Source organism: Danio rerio, chromosome 13 (assembly GCF_052040795.2).
Source record: "Danio rerio strain M-AB ecotype USA chromosome 13, GRCz13ab, whole genome shotgun sequence".
Classification (NCBI taxonomy): domain Eukaryota; kingdom Metazoa; phylum Chordata; class Actinopteri; order Cypriniformes; family Danionidae; genus Danio; species Danio rerio.
In genome coordinates this window covers 45,758,677-45,776,711 of record NC_141033.1, presented here as the reverse complement: position 1 = coordinate 45,776,711, position 18,035 = coordinate 45,758,677, and the positions used below count along the sequence as shown (strand labels likewise).

The window sequence follows — 18,035 nt, the reverse complement described above, 5'->3', positions numbered from 1 at the left end:
TCTGATCATCTACTGCATCTTTAATCTTTTCAATCACATAGAACCATCTAAGACAGCAAACAATCAGCCAATGATTGACAAGGACTTTAAACTACGAGGAACTTATTCAGCAATCATTTATTCATTTTTCTTCGGTTTAGTTCCTTATTTCTCAGGGGTCGCCACAGTGGAATGAACTGTCAACTATTCACCATGTTTGGCGCAGCAGATGCCCTTCCAGCCTTAACCCAGTACTGGGAAATACCTTTACAGTCTCACATACACACACACACTCACATACACTAAGGTCAATTTTGTTTACCAAGTCACCAATAGCACATGTCTTTGGACTGTCAAACCCCTACCAACCCGGGGAGAACATGCAAATTCCACACTAAAATGCCAAGTGGCCCAGCTGGTACTCAAACCAGCGACTTTTTTGCTAACCACTAAGCCGTGCCGCCTACCTTATTCAACATTTGCTTCAAAAAATAATAAACACCAACATTAGTAAACTGTTTTTTTTCTGCTTAAAATGTAGTTGCGATGACATTTTTAGAGCATAAATGTATTTATTATTCTAGAAAGTAGATGTAGATATCCAAAAGTCACACTTGATAAAACCCAGACCGCTGTGAGGTTGACAACAGGAATCAATGAGCTGGTGTAAGTGCAGCTTCCTGTTTCAAAATAAAAGAAGGTTGTGGTTTCCTGTTTTCGCTGTTTGGTTGTTTAAGACTGGCTTTTTAAAAGAGCAGACCTTGTGTATCTTATGTTAAGCGTCAGATAACGTAAAGAAAAATCTGTTCAAAAGAAGCTGCAGGAACATCTGAGGTACTGATTTTATCCGTGGTACTGACTGGGATAGGGATAGTTCACTCGAAAATAAAAACACTTTTTTTCAAGCACATTTATTCTTCCTCATGTGGTTTTAAACCTTTAGGAGTTTCTTTAGTTTACTGAACACACAGCAAGATATTTTGAAGAATGCTGGTTGATGGCACCTATTGACTTAAGTAAAAAAAAAAACAGTAACACTTTAGAATAACGGTCCATTAGTTAATGTATTTACTGACTAGTGTTGTGACAATACTGGAATTTGGTACCAAATTTGGTACCAAATTTTTTTTATTCAGCAACTTGGTACGTAAATTTTTGAGCGTGTTCTTAAACACCACTGATTTGAAAATGTGTTTGCATGCTCAGTAGAAATGAATGTGATTGGCTTTGAAGGTCATCGATTCATTAAACTGCAAATGCCCTGAGAGCTTCTCTGCTGTTTGGAGTGCATTGTGAACAACTAAGATATACATTTCACTGGTGTTGGAGGGTTTTACTAAACATTATGGTTCAGCAGATCATAGATAGCGATTTACTTTTTCAACATTTTTTTAGGTTACAGCCTTATTCCAAAATGGATCAAACTCATTTATTTCCTCAAAATTCTACACACAATGCCCCATAATGACAATGTGAAAAAAGAGTTTTTGAAATTGCAGAAAATGTATTAAAAATAAAAAGTTGAAACATCACATGTACAGAAGTATTCACAACCTTTGCTCAATACTTTGTTGATGCACCTTTGGCAGCAATTACAGCCTCAAGTCTTTTTGAATATGATGCCAGAAGCTTGGCACACCTGTCTTTGGGAATTTTTCCCCATTTCCTCTTTGCAGTACCTCTCAGGCTCTATCAGGTTGGATGGGAAGAGACAGAGTACAGCCATTTTCAGATCTCTCCAGAGATGTTTAATAGGATTTAGATCTGGGCTCTGGCTGGGCCACACAAGGACATTCACAGTGTTGTTGTGAAGCCCCTCCATTGATATTTTGGCGTTGTGCTTTGGGTCATTGTCCTGCTGGAAGATAAACAGTCGCCCCACTCTGAGGTCAAGAGCGCTTTGAAGCAAGTTTACATTCAGGATATCTCTGTACATTGCTGCATTCATCTTTCCCTCTATCCCGAGTAATCTTCCAGTTCCTGCTGCTGAAAAACATCCCCACAGCATGATGCTGCCACCATCATGCTTCACTGTAGGGGTTGTATTAGCCTGTGGATGAGCGGTGCCAGGTTTTCTCCAAACGTAACACCTGGCATTCACTCCAAAGAGTTACATTTTAGTCTCATCAGACCAGAGATTTTGTTTCCTATGGTCAGATGCCTTTTGGCAGATTCCAGGCGGGGAGTGTCTTCCGTCTGGCCACTCTATCATACAGGCCTGATTGGTGGATTGCTGCACAGATGGTTGTTCTTCTGTAAGGTTTTCCTCTCTTTACAGAAGAATGCTGGAGCTCAGACAGAGTGACCAACAGGTTATTGATCATCTCCCTGACTAAGGCGCTTCTCCCCTGATCACTCGGCTTAGATGGCCGGCCAGCTCTAGGAGGAGTCTTGGCAGTAAAAACATCTTCCACTTACGGATGATGGAGGCCACTGTGCTCATTGAGTTTCAGAGCAGCAGAAATTTTTTTGTAATCTTCCCCAGCCTTGTGCCTCGAGGCAATCCTGTCTCGGAGGTCTACAGACAATTCCTTTGTCTTCATGCTTGGTTTGTGCTTTGACATGCACTGTCAACCCTGGGACCTAATATAGACAGGTGTGTGCCTTTTCAAATCATGTCCAATCAACTGAATTTACCACAGGTCAACTCCAATTAAGCTGCTGAAACATCTTCAAGGCGAAGGCTGTGAATACTGATATACATGTGATTTTTCAGGTTTTTTATTTTTAATAAATTTGTAACAAGTTCAACAAATATTTTTTCACATTGTCATTTTGGGGTATTGTGTGTATAATTTTGAGGAAATAAATTAATTTAATCCATTTTGGAATAAGGCTGAAACATGGAGAAGCGCTTTTGAATAGCTTTCTGATGCCCTTATTTACTTTAAATACTGCTGTTTTTGGGTGAGTTGTCTGATCCCAGTAATAGGCTGTATGTCCTAAAGTCCATGACTACGACAAACTGTAGCAAAGCCTCGAGTAAATGTGCAGAAAATAAAGCTAAGACAGACACGTCACAAATTAGGAACAAAACACGGATCGAGGTATCATCAAAAGCATCATAACCAGTATTTGTTTAATTGTTAAGCAAAATATTGATTTATTTTAGTCTCATTTGAATGCGTTGCGGTTGTGAATGTGACCATATCAGACACAAATATGCCAGCGAGCCTAGCGGAAGTGACGTTTTGGTCGCATGAATAAGCTGACATACGAGCGATCCGCTAATAAGTCGAGACTTTAAAATGCTCCAGTGTCCCTGTATCTATTTCAGTTTCGATTGGTAACAAATTCCAGTATCAAGACCACACTATTACTAACATTAACTTAGTATGCATAATCTTGTAAAGCATTCAATAATCATAGTTCAACATTAATTAATGCACTATTAAAATCCAAAGCTATGCTTGTTAACATAAGTTAATGCACCGTGAGTTAACATTAACTATGTGATTTAATTCAAATAACTAATGTTAACAAAGATGAATAAGTACAGTACTAAATGTATTACTAATTGTTTGTTCATGTTACCAAATGCATCAACTAACAGACCATTATTTAATAATAATAATAATAATAATAATAAGTGTTACCAAGAAAATGTTGACTTATAAAACCCATTGACTTAAAGAAGAAAAAAATACTATGGAAGTCAATAGAGACCATATAAACAATCCAGAATTCTTCAAAGTATATTATTGTGTGTTCAACAGAAGAAAGAAACAAGTGAAGGGTAACAGAATGATATTCCATTTCTGGGTGAACTATCCCTTTAAATGTGATGGCAGGAAATATATAACAATTAGAGTTGGAAATATTCTAATGGAAACACATGCACTCTGACACTTACTGATAAGGTCGGAGTGCCGTCATCTTCCACCGTGACAGTGAGTGTGTACTGCTGCTGTTTTTCTCTGTCTGGAGGTGACGGTCGGGTCACTATCTCTCCTGTCATGCGGTCCATTCTGAAGGTCAGGTCCTGGTTTCCAGCAGTGATGTAGTATGAGAGCATGGCATTAGCTCCAATGTCACGATCTGTTGCTACGACGCGCAGGACTGATGTTCCACCACCCACATTCTACAACACACATATATTACCAGTGTTATTTTATATTGTGTTGGAGAAAAGTCAATCATTGGCAAGTTCATATCATTGAAATTGATAAACGCATTCAAATCAATTTATTTAATAAATGAATGATACATTTACTGTATACATTTATTGATGTTGAATTAATTTATTTATAATTTGTTCATAGTTAAATCATTTATAATTAAATTTATCCAAGTATAAATACATTTATTTAATAAATTAATAATTGATAAATAAATGTATTAATGTATAATTTATCTGTATAAATATTTCATATTTTGTGTAATAAATATTCTTAATTAAAAATTTTAAACATGAATTGACACGGATAAAAGTAAATTCATATTAACAAATGGTGACACTTTACAACTAGGTCACATTTATTAAAATTAGTTTAAAAGGGTTTTGCCTTAGTTACATAATTTCAGTGTTTGCCTATATATCAGGAAATGCAAAAGATGTGTTTAAGCATTATTCAATGGACTTGAGCGAAAATAAACATTTAACAAGATTAATATTTAACAACATTAATAAATGCGACAACAAATGTTTTGCTTATTGTTAAATATGTATTAACTAATGAAAGTGAAAAAACATGACTATAACCAACTTGACACTCATATATATAATTGAGCAAATGTGCCTTTCAGACAGAGGTTCTGCAGCCTTCGACTACATTTCTTCTCTTTAAAAAAGAAATACTCTTTCTTTCTTTCTTTCTTTCTTTCTTTCTTTCTTTCTTTCTTTCTTTCTTTCTTTCTTTCTTTCTTTCTTTGTTTATTCATTTATTCATTAGTTTATTTATTATGTTGCCTATTAATTAATTAATTTTTTGTCTATTAATTATTTAATTTATAAATTTTTCTATTAATTATTTAATTAATAAATTTTTCTATTACTTATTTTATTTATTTATTCATTAATTTATTTGTTTGTTTATTTATTCTTTTATTTATTTTATTATTTGTCTATCAATAATTTATTTATTTATTTGTGTATTTATTTATTCATTAATTTGTCTATTAATTAATGTGTCAATTAATTAATTAATTAATTAATTTTTCTATTAATTAATCAATTGCTTATTTATTTATTTATTTATTCATTAAATCAATTATATAGTTATTTATTTATTTATTTATTTATTCATTTATTTTTTCATTTACTCATTTATTTATTCATTCATTCATTCATTCATTCATTCATTCATTCATTCATTCATTCATTTGTTCATTTATTCATTTATTTGTTTATTTATTTATTTGTTAATTCATTCATTATTCTGTCATTTATTTTCAGTGTAAAATTATGACTCATGTTTAAATACCAAAAACGTTTTTTCACTTTTAAGTCCAAATAGAAAAGGACAATTGTTTGTTTTTATTATTATTTTGTGTTGTATTATTTGGTTACTGAGCAAAAATAAAAAACAATAAGAGTAGTGTTTTGAAATTAAAGAGTGCATAATAACCGTGAAACCGTGATTATTCCTCAGACTATAATGGTACAACCAAAACCTATAATTGTTGCATTCTTACATCAAATATATATTAGTAGTGGGCAAAGATTATTGCAGTAAATAAATAATCTAAAAAAAATACATAAATAATCGCAAGTTTTTGCATTAAAAATAAAAATTTGTTTTGACACAAGATATATGTGTGTACTATATAGTCATTATGTTTATATAATACACACATAAATAGAAGTAAAACTACACGTAACAATTTTGTTATATATTAATTTTAATTAATATATAAATTTGTATCATATACACATATATTTTATATTTAAATATAAATAAACATTTTCTAAAACATGCATGCATGTGTGTATTTATATATACATAATAATTAAACTCAGCACACACACTTAAATGATGTCAAAACACTTTTATTTTAGATTTGATTAATTGCGATTAACTTTTGCCCAACACTAATATATATATATATATATATATATATATATATATATATATATATATATATATATATATATATATATATATATATATATAAATTAGCAAGAAAATAAATAAACAAAAACAAAATTAATAAATATAAATTAAACAAATTACTTTTATCTTTATTTTTGTCTTTTATGCAAATATGCGAATATTTTTGTCTTTTATGCAAATATGCGAATGATTGACAGCCAGGGTGCTGATGGCGTCTCTGGTTTGAGGTGCTGTGTTCTGACCTCACTGACGCTGACGTTGTACCCTCGAGGACTCTGCAGTACGGGAGGGTTATCGTTCACATCTACAATATTCACCGTCAGCGAAACATCGGTGTACCTCGGAGGAGAACCATTATCCATCGCCCGCACCTGATTAAAACACATGAAAACACAAAGAGCTTAGCAAACAACTACACATACACATCAGAAGTAGTTATGCAAAATCTGATGCTTTTAACAGTACAAGGAAACATGTCCAAAGTCACGCAACTCCACACTGTGACCATATATAGAGATGTCTGCTGAAGTTACCAAATACATTTTAAATGAAATGACTGACAGTAAATGAAGGCAGTAAAAGTTCCAAAAACGAGCTGCCAACATGTTTAATATACAGATAACCAGGCCTTTATCCCCTCTAATTAAATGTTAATATTTGTCTAGTTTCAGCCATTGCTGACTGAAACACACCACCACTTAAAAGTTTGAGGGTCACCAAGGTCAATTGTTTGACCAAAAATGTTGAAAATTTCTAAATATACAGTTGAAGTCAGAAATATAAGTACTCCTGAATTATTAGCCCCCCTGTATATTCTTTCCTTAATTTCTGTTTGAGGAAAAGATTATTTTTTCCAACCCATTTCTAAACATACTAGTTTTAATAACTCATTTCTAAAAACTGATTTATTGGACCCCCAAACTAGGGCCCGCAGGCCAAAGTTGGCCCATGGTAACCTTTGATTTGGCTAGCCATCCCATCTGAGAAGAGAGAGAGAATAATGGGGATGGTTTCGAGATAGTCAATATAAATTTAATGTAACCTTATGTTTGTTTGTTTTGTTAAAAGCTAACCGAAATTAAATGTTTCAATTATTGGTATAAATTAATCAGATTTTGTTTACATGTATAGTTAAAGTCAGATTTATTTATTTAATAATATTTAACAGAGCAAGGAAATTTTCACAGTATGTCAGATAATATTTCTTCTTCTGGAGAAAGTCTTATTTGTTTTATTTTGGGTAGAATAAAAGCTGTTTTTAATTTTTAAAAAAACATTTTAAGGTCAAAATTATTTAAGCTATTTATTAAGCCTTTAAGCTATATTTGTTTTTGATAGTCTACAGAACAAACCTGCCTAGCTAACCTAATTAACCTAGCTAAGCCTTTAAATGCTGTATAGAAGTGTCTTAAAAATATCTAGTAAAATATTATTTACTGTCATCATGGCAAACATAAAATAAATTAGTTATTAGAAATGAGTTATTAAAACTATTATGTTTAAAATGTGTTGAAAAAAATCTGCTCTCCGTTAAACAGAAATAACAGGGGGTGGCTAATAATTATGACTTCAACTGTACATACTGATACCCAAAAATGCAAAGACTGTAGTGAGCAAACGTGGACAGCACATTTTTAGCTCTTAAGTGTCTATTTAAAATACTTTGAATGATTTATATTTTTGTTACAGACAGACAGTGTCATCCTACAACTGTTTTGCAGCATATGAAATATCCTAATGCTATTTTTAACTGTCCAAAATGGGAAAAAAGTTTGTTTTTACTCTTTGATAGTCAAAGAAAAATATTTTCAAAAAAAAAAAAAAATCGGGAAAAAGTGTTTTATGTAAATTTGGCCCACGAGTCCACATATATGGACATAACATTTCTCTAAAAGTACATTATATCAAAAGATGAAACTCTAATTAGGTTCTAATAAGCCCAAATACATGCATATAAAAAACACCTTGGGCCTTAAGAGGTTAAACTTAACTTTGGCCCATGGCTTGCAATGATATTTGTTTTTTGGCCATATTTGATTTTTTGCCCTTCATAGAAAAAAAGTTTGGGCTCGCCTGCTCTAGACAATCGAAAATGAATATTGCTTAATATTGACCTTAAAATGATTTTTAAAAAAATTTTAAACCACTTTTTATTCTTTTATTCTTTCTCAGTGAAAAATTCCTTGCTCTTTTAACATCATTTGGGAAAAATTTGAAAAAGAAAATATGCAAAATTCACTAATATTTTTGACTTCAACTGTATATTAAGAATGTAAAATAACTATTTTCTGTTTGAATACACAATGCTTCAGAAATAATTCTATATGTTTCCTATTATTTCCTATTATTCACACAGGTGAGTAGGCTTGACAAACCACCTGTAGTAACACTTTCTCTCTCATTCTCTCTCTCTCTTTCAAAAAAAAAAAAATACACTCCAGCACTAAATTCTCTGAGCACTTAGTATAATAAGCACTTCTTGTGTATTGCCTCTTTTTGTTGTATTGCTGAATACCTCCTCAAAAGCGTCTGCTGAATGACTAAATGTAAATATAACAAAAAATCCACAGCGTGTGTTTTTCTCTCACTTTAAGCAGGTAGCGGTCCACAGATTCACGGTCCAGAGGGGCGTTCAAGTAAACCTCTCCATACGTATTATTGACTGTGTTGATCTTAAACACGTCCTGCATGTTCCCCGCGATTAAGGTGAAGTTTACCTGAAAGACACAAGAGGGTGATGGGGATGGAGTTATGCAAGACTGACAGCCTATTTGACAGCGTTTTAAATATATTTCTCTTAATCACCAGTCCATTTCGTCCAGCGTCTTTGTCTCGCGCCAAAACGACCGCGACTCTCTTCCCAATGGCTGTGTCTTCTGGAATATTCACAGACAGGTCTGAAGTGATGTCAAATTCTGGGCTGTTGTCGTTTTCATCTAGAATGGTGATTGACACCTGTCAAAACAATGAGCAGAATTAGATTTGCTTTTATGAATGACACTGACATATGCTGCAATTAAAATGATCACATTCTCATGATAAAGAATCACTTACCTTCTACAAATGTGCATCAGAAAGTAAAAGAGCAAAACAGAAAATAAAAAGCAGGTTGAATTACATTAGTATCATCATGTCAAATACACATCACTATCACATGAGCCAAAGAGCTTAGAATGAACAAGAGGCGAACCTCTAGTGTAATTTGGGAAACAGCCACTAGAGGGCACGGCGGCCATTTTGGAATGAAAACTCCAAAAGAACAACAGCATATTAAAAGTCTGTTAAATAAACTACTAAAAGTGCTGATGATTGTGATAGTAAGTGTTGTATTGTCGTCTTTCAGGTTGTATCTCAGCTTTAATGCACTTTTTAAATAAATAAATAAAAAAACAAAGCAGCTGCTTGCCATCGCGACAGTAATGAGATCTAATGGATGGCCGATCACTTTCACTCCAAAATGGCGGAATCCGGGGCTGTTGCTGGGCGCTGCTGTTGCAATGGAACGTTCTATTGAGCGTCGCCTTGGTCATTCTAAGCTCTTTGCATTAACTGCAGGGTACAGTTTTGTTTGCTTACAAATTACAGAATTAAAATGCACACTGCCTGGCAAAAGTCTTGTCGTCGATCCCAGTCATAAGAGCAACAAATAACAACTTGACTTCCAGTTTGATCATTTGAAAAAGCGGCTGGTGGTCAATTTTTCCAACGAATCATCTGTTGAATTGCATCCCAATCATCACAAATACTGCAGAACACCTATTGGAACCCGCATGGAGCCAAGATTCTCACTGAAATCAGTCAAGTTTGGTGAGGGAAAAATCATGGTTTGGGGTTACATTCACGATGGGGGCGTGCGAGAGATCTGCAGAGTGGATGGCAACATCAACAGCCTGAGGTATCAAGACATTTGTGCTGCCTATTATATTACAAACAACAGGAGAGGGCAAATTCTTCAGCAGGATAGTGCTCCTTTATAAGAGTCATGCACAATATCTATGCACCATGACTTTATATTCTATACTGGACATTATTTCTGTTAGGTGACAAGACTTCTGTCTAATGTAGCGAGTCTACTGATGCCACGTCGCCCTGGTCACAAATTCACCCCAGCTGGAAACTCATCAGCACCGGATCGCTCACAGCTGGACCTCATCAGCCAGGGAGAGATAAAAGCCAGCCCCACACAGGAGGAAGTTGAGCTTCATTCTCACATGACTCCCTGCGCTAACGCTTGTGTCTCTTTGTCTCTCCCACAGCCGAATCCAGCTCGTGGCCGACCAGAACTCTCACCAACCTTCACCATCTCCCCGGAGCACTTGAGCACGCACCCCAAGAAGAGCACCCATTTAATCACAATATCACTTGTAAATAAAGCACCCTCCGGGGCATTGTTTGTAACTTTAGTCAACTGTGTTTGTGTTTTCCCTCTACCTCGCTACACTAAGCAAACTCAGACCTTACTTTCCTAATTAAATAATTCAAAATCAAGGCATGATCATATTTTATTTTGGTAAAATAAGCGTAATCTAGAGGCCTTTGCCTTTCATATAAGCCACTTCTGATACCAAATGATCAACTAGAAGTCAAGTTATTATTTGTTTTTCCTAAAACTTGGATAGGCGACAAGCTTTTGTCAGTTAGTGTACTTGTGCATAATTTAGGAAAAAAAAATCTGATTTGATTAAGTTCGTCCTACAGATTGAAGATATAATGGAGGAACTCATTACCACAGTGGAGCCTCTTTTTGGTCCTCCATCATCAGCCACAACAGTGAGTGTGTATGAATCGCCCCGCTCTCTGTCCAACAGTCCCGTCACAGTGATACGACCCTGCAGAGCACACACAACCTTATTATTTCACATAATCCAGGTAGAGAAATAATGACATCTTTTCTTGATTGTATTACATTACCCCGTTAGACAATACAGTCAGCATAACTGCAAATTAGCTTTGATGGTCACTGATCTATTCACACCAAGCAGGATGTTATGTTGTGAGGACAAAAAAAACTCATAGTAAAAAAAATAAACTGATGTGATGAAGCTGATTTGGAGTTTAACCCTTTTTAAGGGTCACAAACATCTAGCCAAACTTATACGTTCATGCTTGCTTTGGTTGGCAAACAACTTTGAACCACCGATTGCATAAAAGTCATGTGTAGTTTTGTATTTTCTTTGGCACTGAAATCCTCTCCAGCTCATTTTCTCTGTTCGAGTCATCAAGATCAGATGTCCATGGGCCAAAACAAACACGAAGAGCTGCTTTATATTCTAACAGTGAAACAGTTTTACTTTAAAACAGTCTTCTGAATAAAGCTTTACACAGTAAACAAACATTACTTTATATGCAAACCAGGCTCATTGTAAATTGGTGCCCAGGGCTACGTATTTGCAAACCCTGAAATATGTTTCTCCAGCGACATTTCCTTGCAGCTTGTGTTGACTAATCCACTAGAGGACGTTACATAAAGGCATAGAGAAGGCCATCTACATTCATACAAATCTTAAATATGCTACTGGGCTACGTTTTCTCACATGTGCCATTTAATAGTCCTTCTCGTGCGCATCTTTGAGAAGTCAGCCAACATATTGCTTTTTTAACCTGCTTTCTGTAACTATCTTTTGCCAGACTAGAACCAAGTCTGCTCCACGTTCCAAGCAAGACACCATACAAGGCAAGCTACCGAGTAAACTGACTGCTCAGAAAAAGCTGTCCATACCGAGGTTAAGGCTAACGTTTTTGATTATGGCTCACAGACATGCTTAAGTTGATTTTGTGGTATTTATTCAGTGCTTCATGATGGATCACATGAAAACAAGCCTTTATTCGTCAAAAAGATGTCCATGAAAACGTCTGTAGTGTGAAAAGGACCAAAAGTTGGCACCATCATACTGCAAGGTAGTACTCGTTTTACACAGAAACCAAAGGCAAATGTATGCTGAACACGTTTTTGCGGTTTCACAAAAATGTAGCCCTGGGCACATATTTCCAATGAGCCTGTGTTGGTTATATGGCTGAAGTGCTAAATAAACACCTCTAAATTCAGTATTCTATACCGACACTGTACAGTTTACTTTCATTGCTTCATTCTAGGTGAGTGACAAACTTTATAAAACTTATACAATTTTATTCTATACTATTTTATAAATGTAAAAAAAAAAAAGATTGTGGCTTTAATTTTTTTTAGGTTTTTAGCAATCTTAACTTGCATTAGTCTAACTGGCTAAAATATTAACTTTGTATAACTTTCACATTTTTCTGTATAACTATTTAAATAAGTTAAAGTAAAATAAAAAAAAATAAAAACATTAGTTTGTTCTAATTTTGTCATGATTTTTAGGGTAGTAACGAGTGGACACAAATCTTGAATCTTGGGCCAGTTCCTGCAAAGATTTTAGACAAAATTAGAATTGAGAGCACATAGGCAAGTGTGTAAAAGGGAACTGAAACCACTACATATGTTTTGCTAACCTTGGCAGAAATTGCTGACAGAACTGACCCAGATAGCAAAATATACTCGGGCCAGTTCCGGCTAGATTGTCGCCTGCCGGAGACTAACCCCTCGGCCCAACTTCGGCTGCCGGACTCGGGCCGGATGCCTGTGGACTCACTGCCCGATTCCGGCCCGAATCAAGCGGGCCAGATGCGGCGGCCATAAGCGAGCCGACGCTGCGCATCCGCGCCGGAATCGGCGCGAGGGTAATGTGCGCTGCGGCCCGGAGCTGGCGCGACTCTGTATTTATACACCTTATAAAACCTTTTGGTGTTACATTGGTACTTGATATATGGTATTACAACCATTTGAATTTATATAACAGCAAACACAGGCTATAATGTAAACACAAAGTGTAAGCACTGCGTTTAACCTTTGAATAAAGTGCAAACTGCATACATATTCTGTAACGAAAATAATCAGACAAATGACAAAATAAATAAATGTTAAACGTTTATTGATTGCATGAAAAAAATAGTACTAAAATTTTATAAATAAATTTGTAGTGCACAAGAATATCAATATAAAAACAACAATAAAACACAATAAAGACACACAGAAAGATTTAAACAAAAAATCTAAAAATTACACACAAACACAGATGTTTTTTAAAACAACCCTGTTTTCCCAATAGACTTGAAATAAAAATTGGTAAAAAAACATCTAAATTTTATATAAACCTAAATATAGAAACCAATTTAAGCTATAGCAAGAAACATCTTAAAAATACCAATGACAATCCGTAAAATATCCAAGTCAAACTTGTAAAAAGTACTGCAGAATTCTGAAGAAACATCTTGAAACATTTTTTAATAAAACATTAAAATAATAATAAACAAACAAATATATATATATAAATATAATTGCATAAGTATAAAGTCAAACTTTTTTTTTAAATAAACTTGAACAAAATCAATTGCACAAACAGCAAGACATGAGTGAGATGATTATACATTTCATATATATACTCGTCTTGTGCAATTTTATATTTATAATTTTATTTGTATTACGTTTATTAAAAATGTATCAAGATGTTTCTTCAGAATTTGGCGCACACACATACATACATACATACCATACATATATACACACACACATATATATATACATATATATATATATATATATATATATATATATATATATATATATATATATATATATATATATATATATATATATATATATATATATATATATATATATATATGCAAATGAAAGAAACAAATTGTTCAAGTATCAGGGAACATCCTAATACACTTAAAATGTTGTTTAAAAAATAAAACAAAATAGTGATGTAGACATTTGACACATTAGCTTTCTCTTCTTTCTTCCTCCATCCCTGTCAGGGGCAAGTTGTAGCTACTTTGTAATGCATTTTTCCACTTCTTTATCAGTGGCGTGTTATGGACATTTGTCCTCACTCCATCTGTGATTAAAAGATAAACAGATAATTAGTAGTGAACAAGTTCTAATGTAAAAAAAAAAAAGAAAAAATTAGGAAAAAAGTAGGCTACCTACGAAGCAAAAAAAAAAAAAAACAATTAAAAAAAACAAATAAACTTAAAACACTTTGAAATTAGCAAGAGCTTGAACTTACCAGTTTCTTCATTTGTTCAGGCTGCTCCTTTAGTTGATTTTCAAGCTTTTCCAAATCAAATTGGCCAAAGGAAGGTCAAATGTGTTTACATCTGGAATTTCATCACGTCTGTTTTGGTTTTGTGAGAATCAGGCCCAGCTGCTGCTTTATGACGTTGCATGATTTTAAAACTTCAGTCAGTCGTGCTAAAAAAGAAAAATAACAGATTAGTATAAATCAACCTGTAGCTTATTCTCATACAACTTCTGTAAATACAACAGTGGGTTAGACACTGCTGATATTCTCTAGTTGATCTTTACTTTCTAGCTGCATTAAACCTTAACAAATTTAGTGATGTCTTCAATTCTTACAAAGACATCACGAGATGCAATAAGTTCTGTCTTGATCTCAAACTGCACTAGAACAAAGACTATAAATGTTCATAGGTGTACTGCAGGAGTGTCCAAACTTTTTGGGCCGAGGGCCAGATGCAAAAAAACAAACGTTGTCGCGGGCCAAATTTTACATACATCACACAGACACGTGTGTGTGTGTGTATATATATATATATATATATATATATATATATATATATATATATATATATATATATATATATATATATACATATACAGTTGAAGTCAGAATTGTTAGCCCCCCTAAATTATTAGCCACCGTTTATTTTTTCCCCAATTTCTGTTTAACGGAGAGTTAAACATTTTTTCCCACACATGTCTAAGCATATTAGTTTTAGTAACTCATTTCTAATAACTGATTTATTTTATCTTTGCCATGATGACAGTAAATAATATTTGACTAGATATTTTTAAGACACTTCTATACAGCTTAAAGTGACATTTAAAGGCTTAACTAGGTTAATCAAGTTAACTAGTCAAGTTAAGGTAATTAGGCAAGTTATTTTATAACAATGGTTTGTTCTGAAGACTTAAGGGGCTAATAATTTTGACCTTAAAATGGTTCATAAAAAAATTTAAACCGCTTTTTATTCTAGCCGAAATAAAACATAAGTCTTTCTCCAAAAGAAAAAATATTATCAGACATACTGTAAAAATGGTGTACTGGAATGTACAGTATCTGTGCATCTTGATGGTGGTCTTAAGATTTCTGCCATAGTCATTGATGGTGATGGTACTTGTGGTGCTGCATTGATTTCTGAAATCTTCATACCTGCCTTTTATCCAGCCTCTTTGTTCCAAGTAATTTTTCTTCATCACGGTATAGATGTGTCTATACTGTCCCTTGATCAGATACATTTACAAAACAAAACATCACTTTAGTATAGTGCCAGGGCAAAACTCACAGGTTGTAATAGATCAATGACATAATGTTGACAGTATGTGTTTAAAATAATTGCAAACAAACCTGTTCTGTCTTTAGATGTATGACGGGCGATCATCATCCTCGTCTGTCTACCAGTCAGAAATCACAGTTGCGTGTGGATGTTTGAGTCGAGCTTCCTCATATGCATCTATAATGAAACATCACATTGTTGTTAACCTCCCGTAAAGAAAAGTTCAAATCCTGAAATACTATCAAAGTTAATTAATGCATATAATACCTATAGTGTAAATAATCAGTACACAGAAGGTTGCACAAGATTTATTCGGAGATTCATGCAGAGTGACAGCCTTATGAATCAGAGACATAGATTTGTAAGATGGTCAAGCACATGCATTATTCTGTACCCATGAAGATTAACCTACCTTTGTGAAAAATGTTTGATGATGATAGTCAATAACAATAAACCATTTCAGCTGTTGTGAAGCAATTAGTAATGTAATGTCTGAAAAGCTCAATCTATGTTGAAAATGTATCAGCAGTTTACAGCTTATAATGGACTTTTAGCACACAACTATAACATGCCTATTCACGTTCAAAAGAGTGTGCCATTGACTTCTTTGGTCGTGATGTGCTGCAAAATGATCTCACTAACCTTTGTTAAACAAGAACAATAAGACTTAACCAACAAATATTGTTACCCATTCATTTAAATCAGAATTTATCACTGTCAATAACATAAAAAACAAAACAAAAAAACATCAAAATCTGCTTTAAGACGTTCAGTTTTACATTAACTGACCATTACAGCTTGAACAAAAGATATAATTGATTCACATAGGCTAACACATAAGAATTAAAGTGCATAGTAATATATTTCTCTTGGATAATTTAAAGAGAATAGTAAACAGTCGAGTTTCCATCATTTTTCGTGACTAACTGCATAAACAAGATAAACAATAATATTTTATTAATCCAAAACGATTAGTTTTTATTTACACATAATCACAGAATTAATACTGTTGGATAAGTATACGCCTGTACAATGATTTTTTCAACATCCACGGTACTTTATAATGTTAAATCAGGAAAAAAAACACGTTTTGCCTTGTTAGTTAATGGATTAGTCTACAGAAACTTTCTTTAACGCAAAGTTAGAATACACACAAATTCGTTTCATGTTTCTTTAAAATAATTAAAATAGTTTTCAGTTACTACACACGTTACAATCTAACATTGTGTTAGGGACAGGAACTTTCAGACGTGTTTGTAACTGTTAGCGTTAGCATACATTAGCTCCAGTCGTGTTTCTTAAAGCAAGTTACATTTCGTATCAAACTGTTTTAAATTACTAAACGCTGTTACAACCAAACACCGTGGAAATGTTTTAAGCTCTAAATTCGATAATTATACAGTACACAAGCAGTAAAAAGCTTACCTTTCTGACCGGAATCCACGTGAATCTTTGAAAAACCAAACTTTTTCTTCTTGTGATCTTCGTGCCATGGTGGGTGACAACCAGCTTTTTGGAGCATTACCGCCACCGTCTGGATGGAGTTTGGATCAGGAGTTTAGTAACGCATGTGTTTATTATGAAACCAACTTCTGCTTTAAAAAAAACAGTCAGCACAGGAGCGTGCTATCTCAAAAATAAGCGAATTTTACATAGTTTTTCTCTAGATGACATGTATAATCTATTTATAAATAATATTGTTTTGTTTGCGTCTAAACATAGCGACCATCCACACTAAATATTCTTTTTTTTTTTTGCTATCGTACCATGAATATTTTCTCAAATTAGCATTAAACGTGGAGCTAACAGATTACTAGATAAAATAAGAACTTAATCGGTTGCCATCAGCCGAGTCCTTGCCAGAGGCGGCCAGGACTCTACAGACAGACTCGGGCCGGATATGGTTGATCGGAATCGGGCCAGTGCTTTACAGCCGCATCACAACCGCATGTGCGCGAGCGAGCTGCGGGCCGCACTCGGCCCGGATAACACTCGCCGATGCCGAGTCGGAGCCGGAGGCGCCGGAGGGCAGCCGAGCTCGGGCCGATTACTGCCTGCTATCTGGGGAAGCTGCATGAGTCACTTCTATGAGTCAAACACTAACCTGCTGACGGCTGGTAAAACAATTAGTTCACATAGGTAAAATCACAGTGTTTACATCACTTCATTACATCATTCTTGATTTGAATAGGCTCAGTAAGATGTCAAATAGTTCACATTTTATAGGGGTCCTTTTATGCCTTTTACACTTAAATTATTGTGTAATGCTGTTATTACTCTGCAAAGTTACAAAACACAATGTCACTCCAAAGTTTTCTGCCTCTGATCAAACTCAAATGCCTCTATTGTAGGAGTTTGTGTGTATTCTGTGTGTGCTTATTGGACATAACCTGCCAACAAGCTTTTTGCATGCGCACTTTGTGTCTGTATGCTTCAAGCACTATATATCAGGAGTTTAATCCGACAAGGCTTTATTTACACATGCAAATACTAACAGGCTCACAAGCCGTAAAGGCTCGACCCTCTTCAGGAAAGGGGGCAGGGAAGAGCAGCTCATTTGCATTTAAAGAGGCACCATTGGCATATTATTGATGTAATAAATGATTTCTAAAATATTTT

General features: G+C 34.3%; 1 protein-coding gene and 1 long non-coding RNA gene across 3 annotated transcripts in view; both read right to left on the bottom strand.

The window, feature by feature from the left end:
* Nucleotides 1–18,035, bottom strand: part of cdh23 (cadherin-related 23) — a 495,141-nt gene that overhangs the window by 88,588 nt on the left and 388,518 nt on the right. The window contains 6 exon segments of one of the 2 annotated variants that reach the window (NM_214809.1): nucleotides 3,833–4,060; nucleotides 6,275–6,403; nucleotides 8,621–8,749; nucleotides 8,838–8,987; nucleotides 9,087–9,089; nucleotides 10,760–10,861. In NM_214809.1, the coding sequence (NP_999974.1) occupies nucleotides 3,833–4,060; nucleotides 6,275–6,403; nucleotides 8,621–8,749; nucleotides 8,838–8,987; nucleotides 9,087–9,089; nucleotides 10,760–10,861 (741 nt within the window). 2 annotated transcript variants of the gene reach the window in all.
* On the bottom strand, nucleotides 12,966–16,912 carry LOC147841183 (uncharacterized). The gene is made up of 6 exons (XR_015506312.1): nucleotides 16,842–16,912; nucleotides 15,488–15,593; nucleotides 15,293–15,363; nucleotides 14,126–14,310; nucleotides 13,751–13,954; nucleotides 12,966–13,321 (listed from the first exon to the last, which is right to left on the bottom strand). It is a non-coding gene; the product is annotated as an uncharacterized LOC147841183 (long non-coding RNA).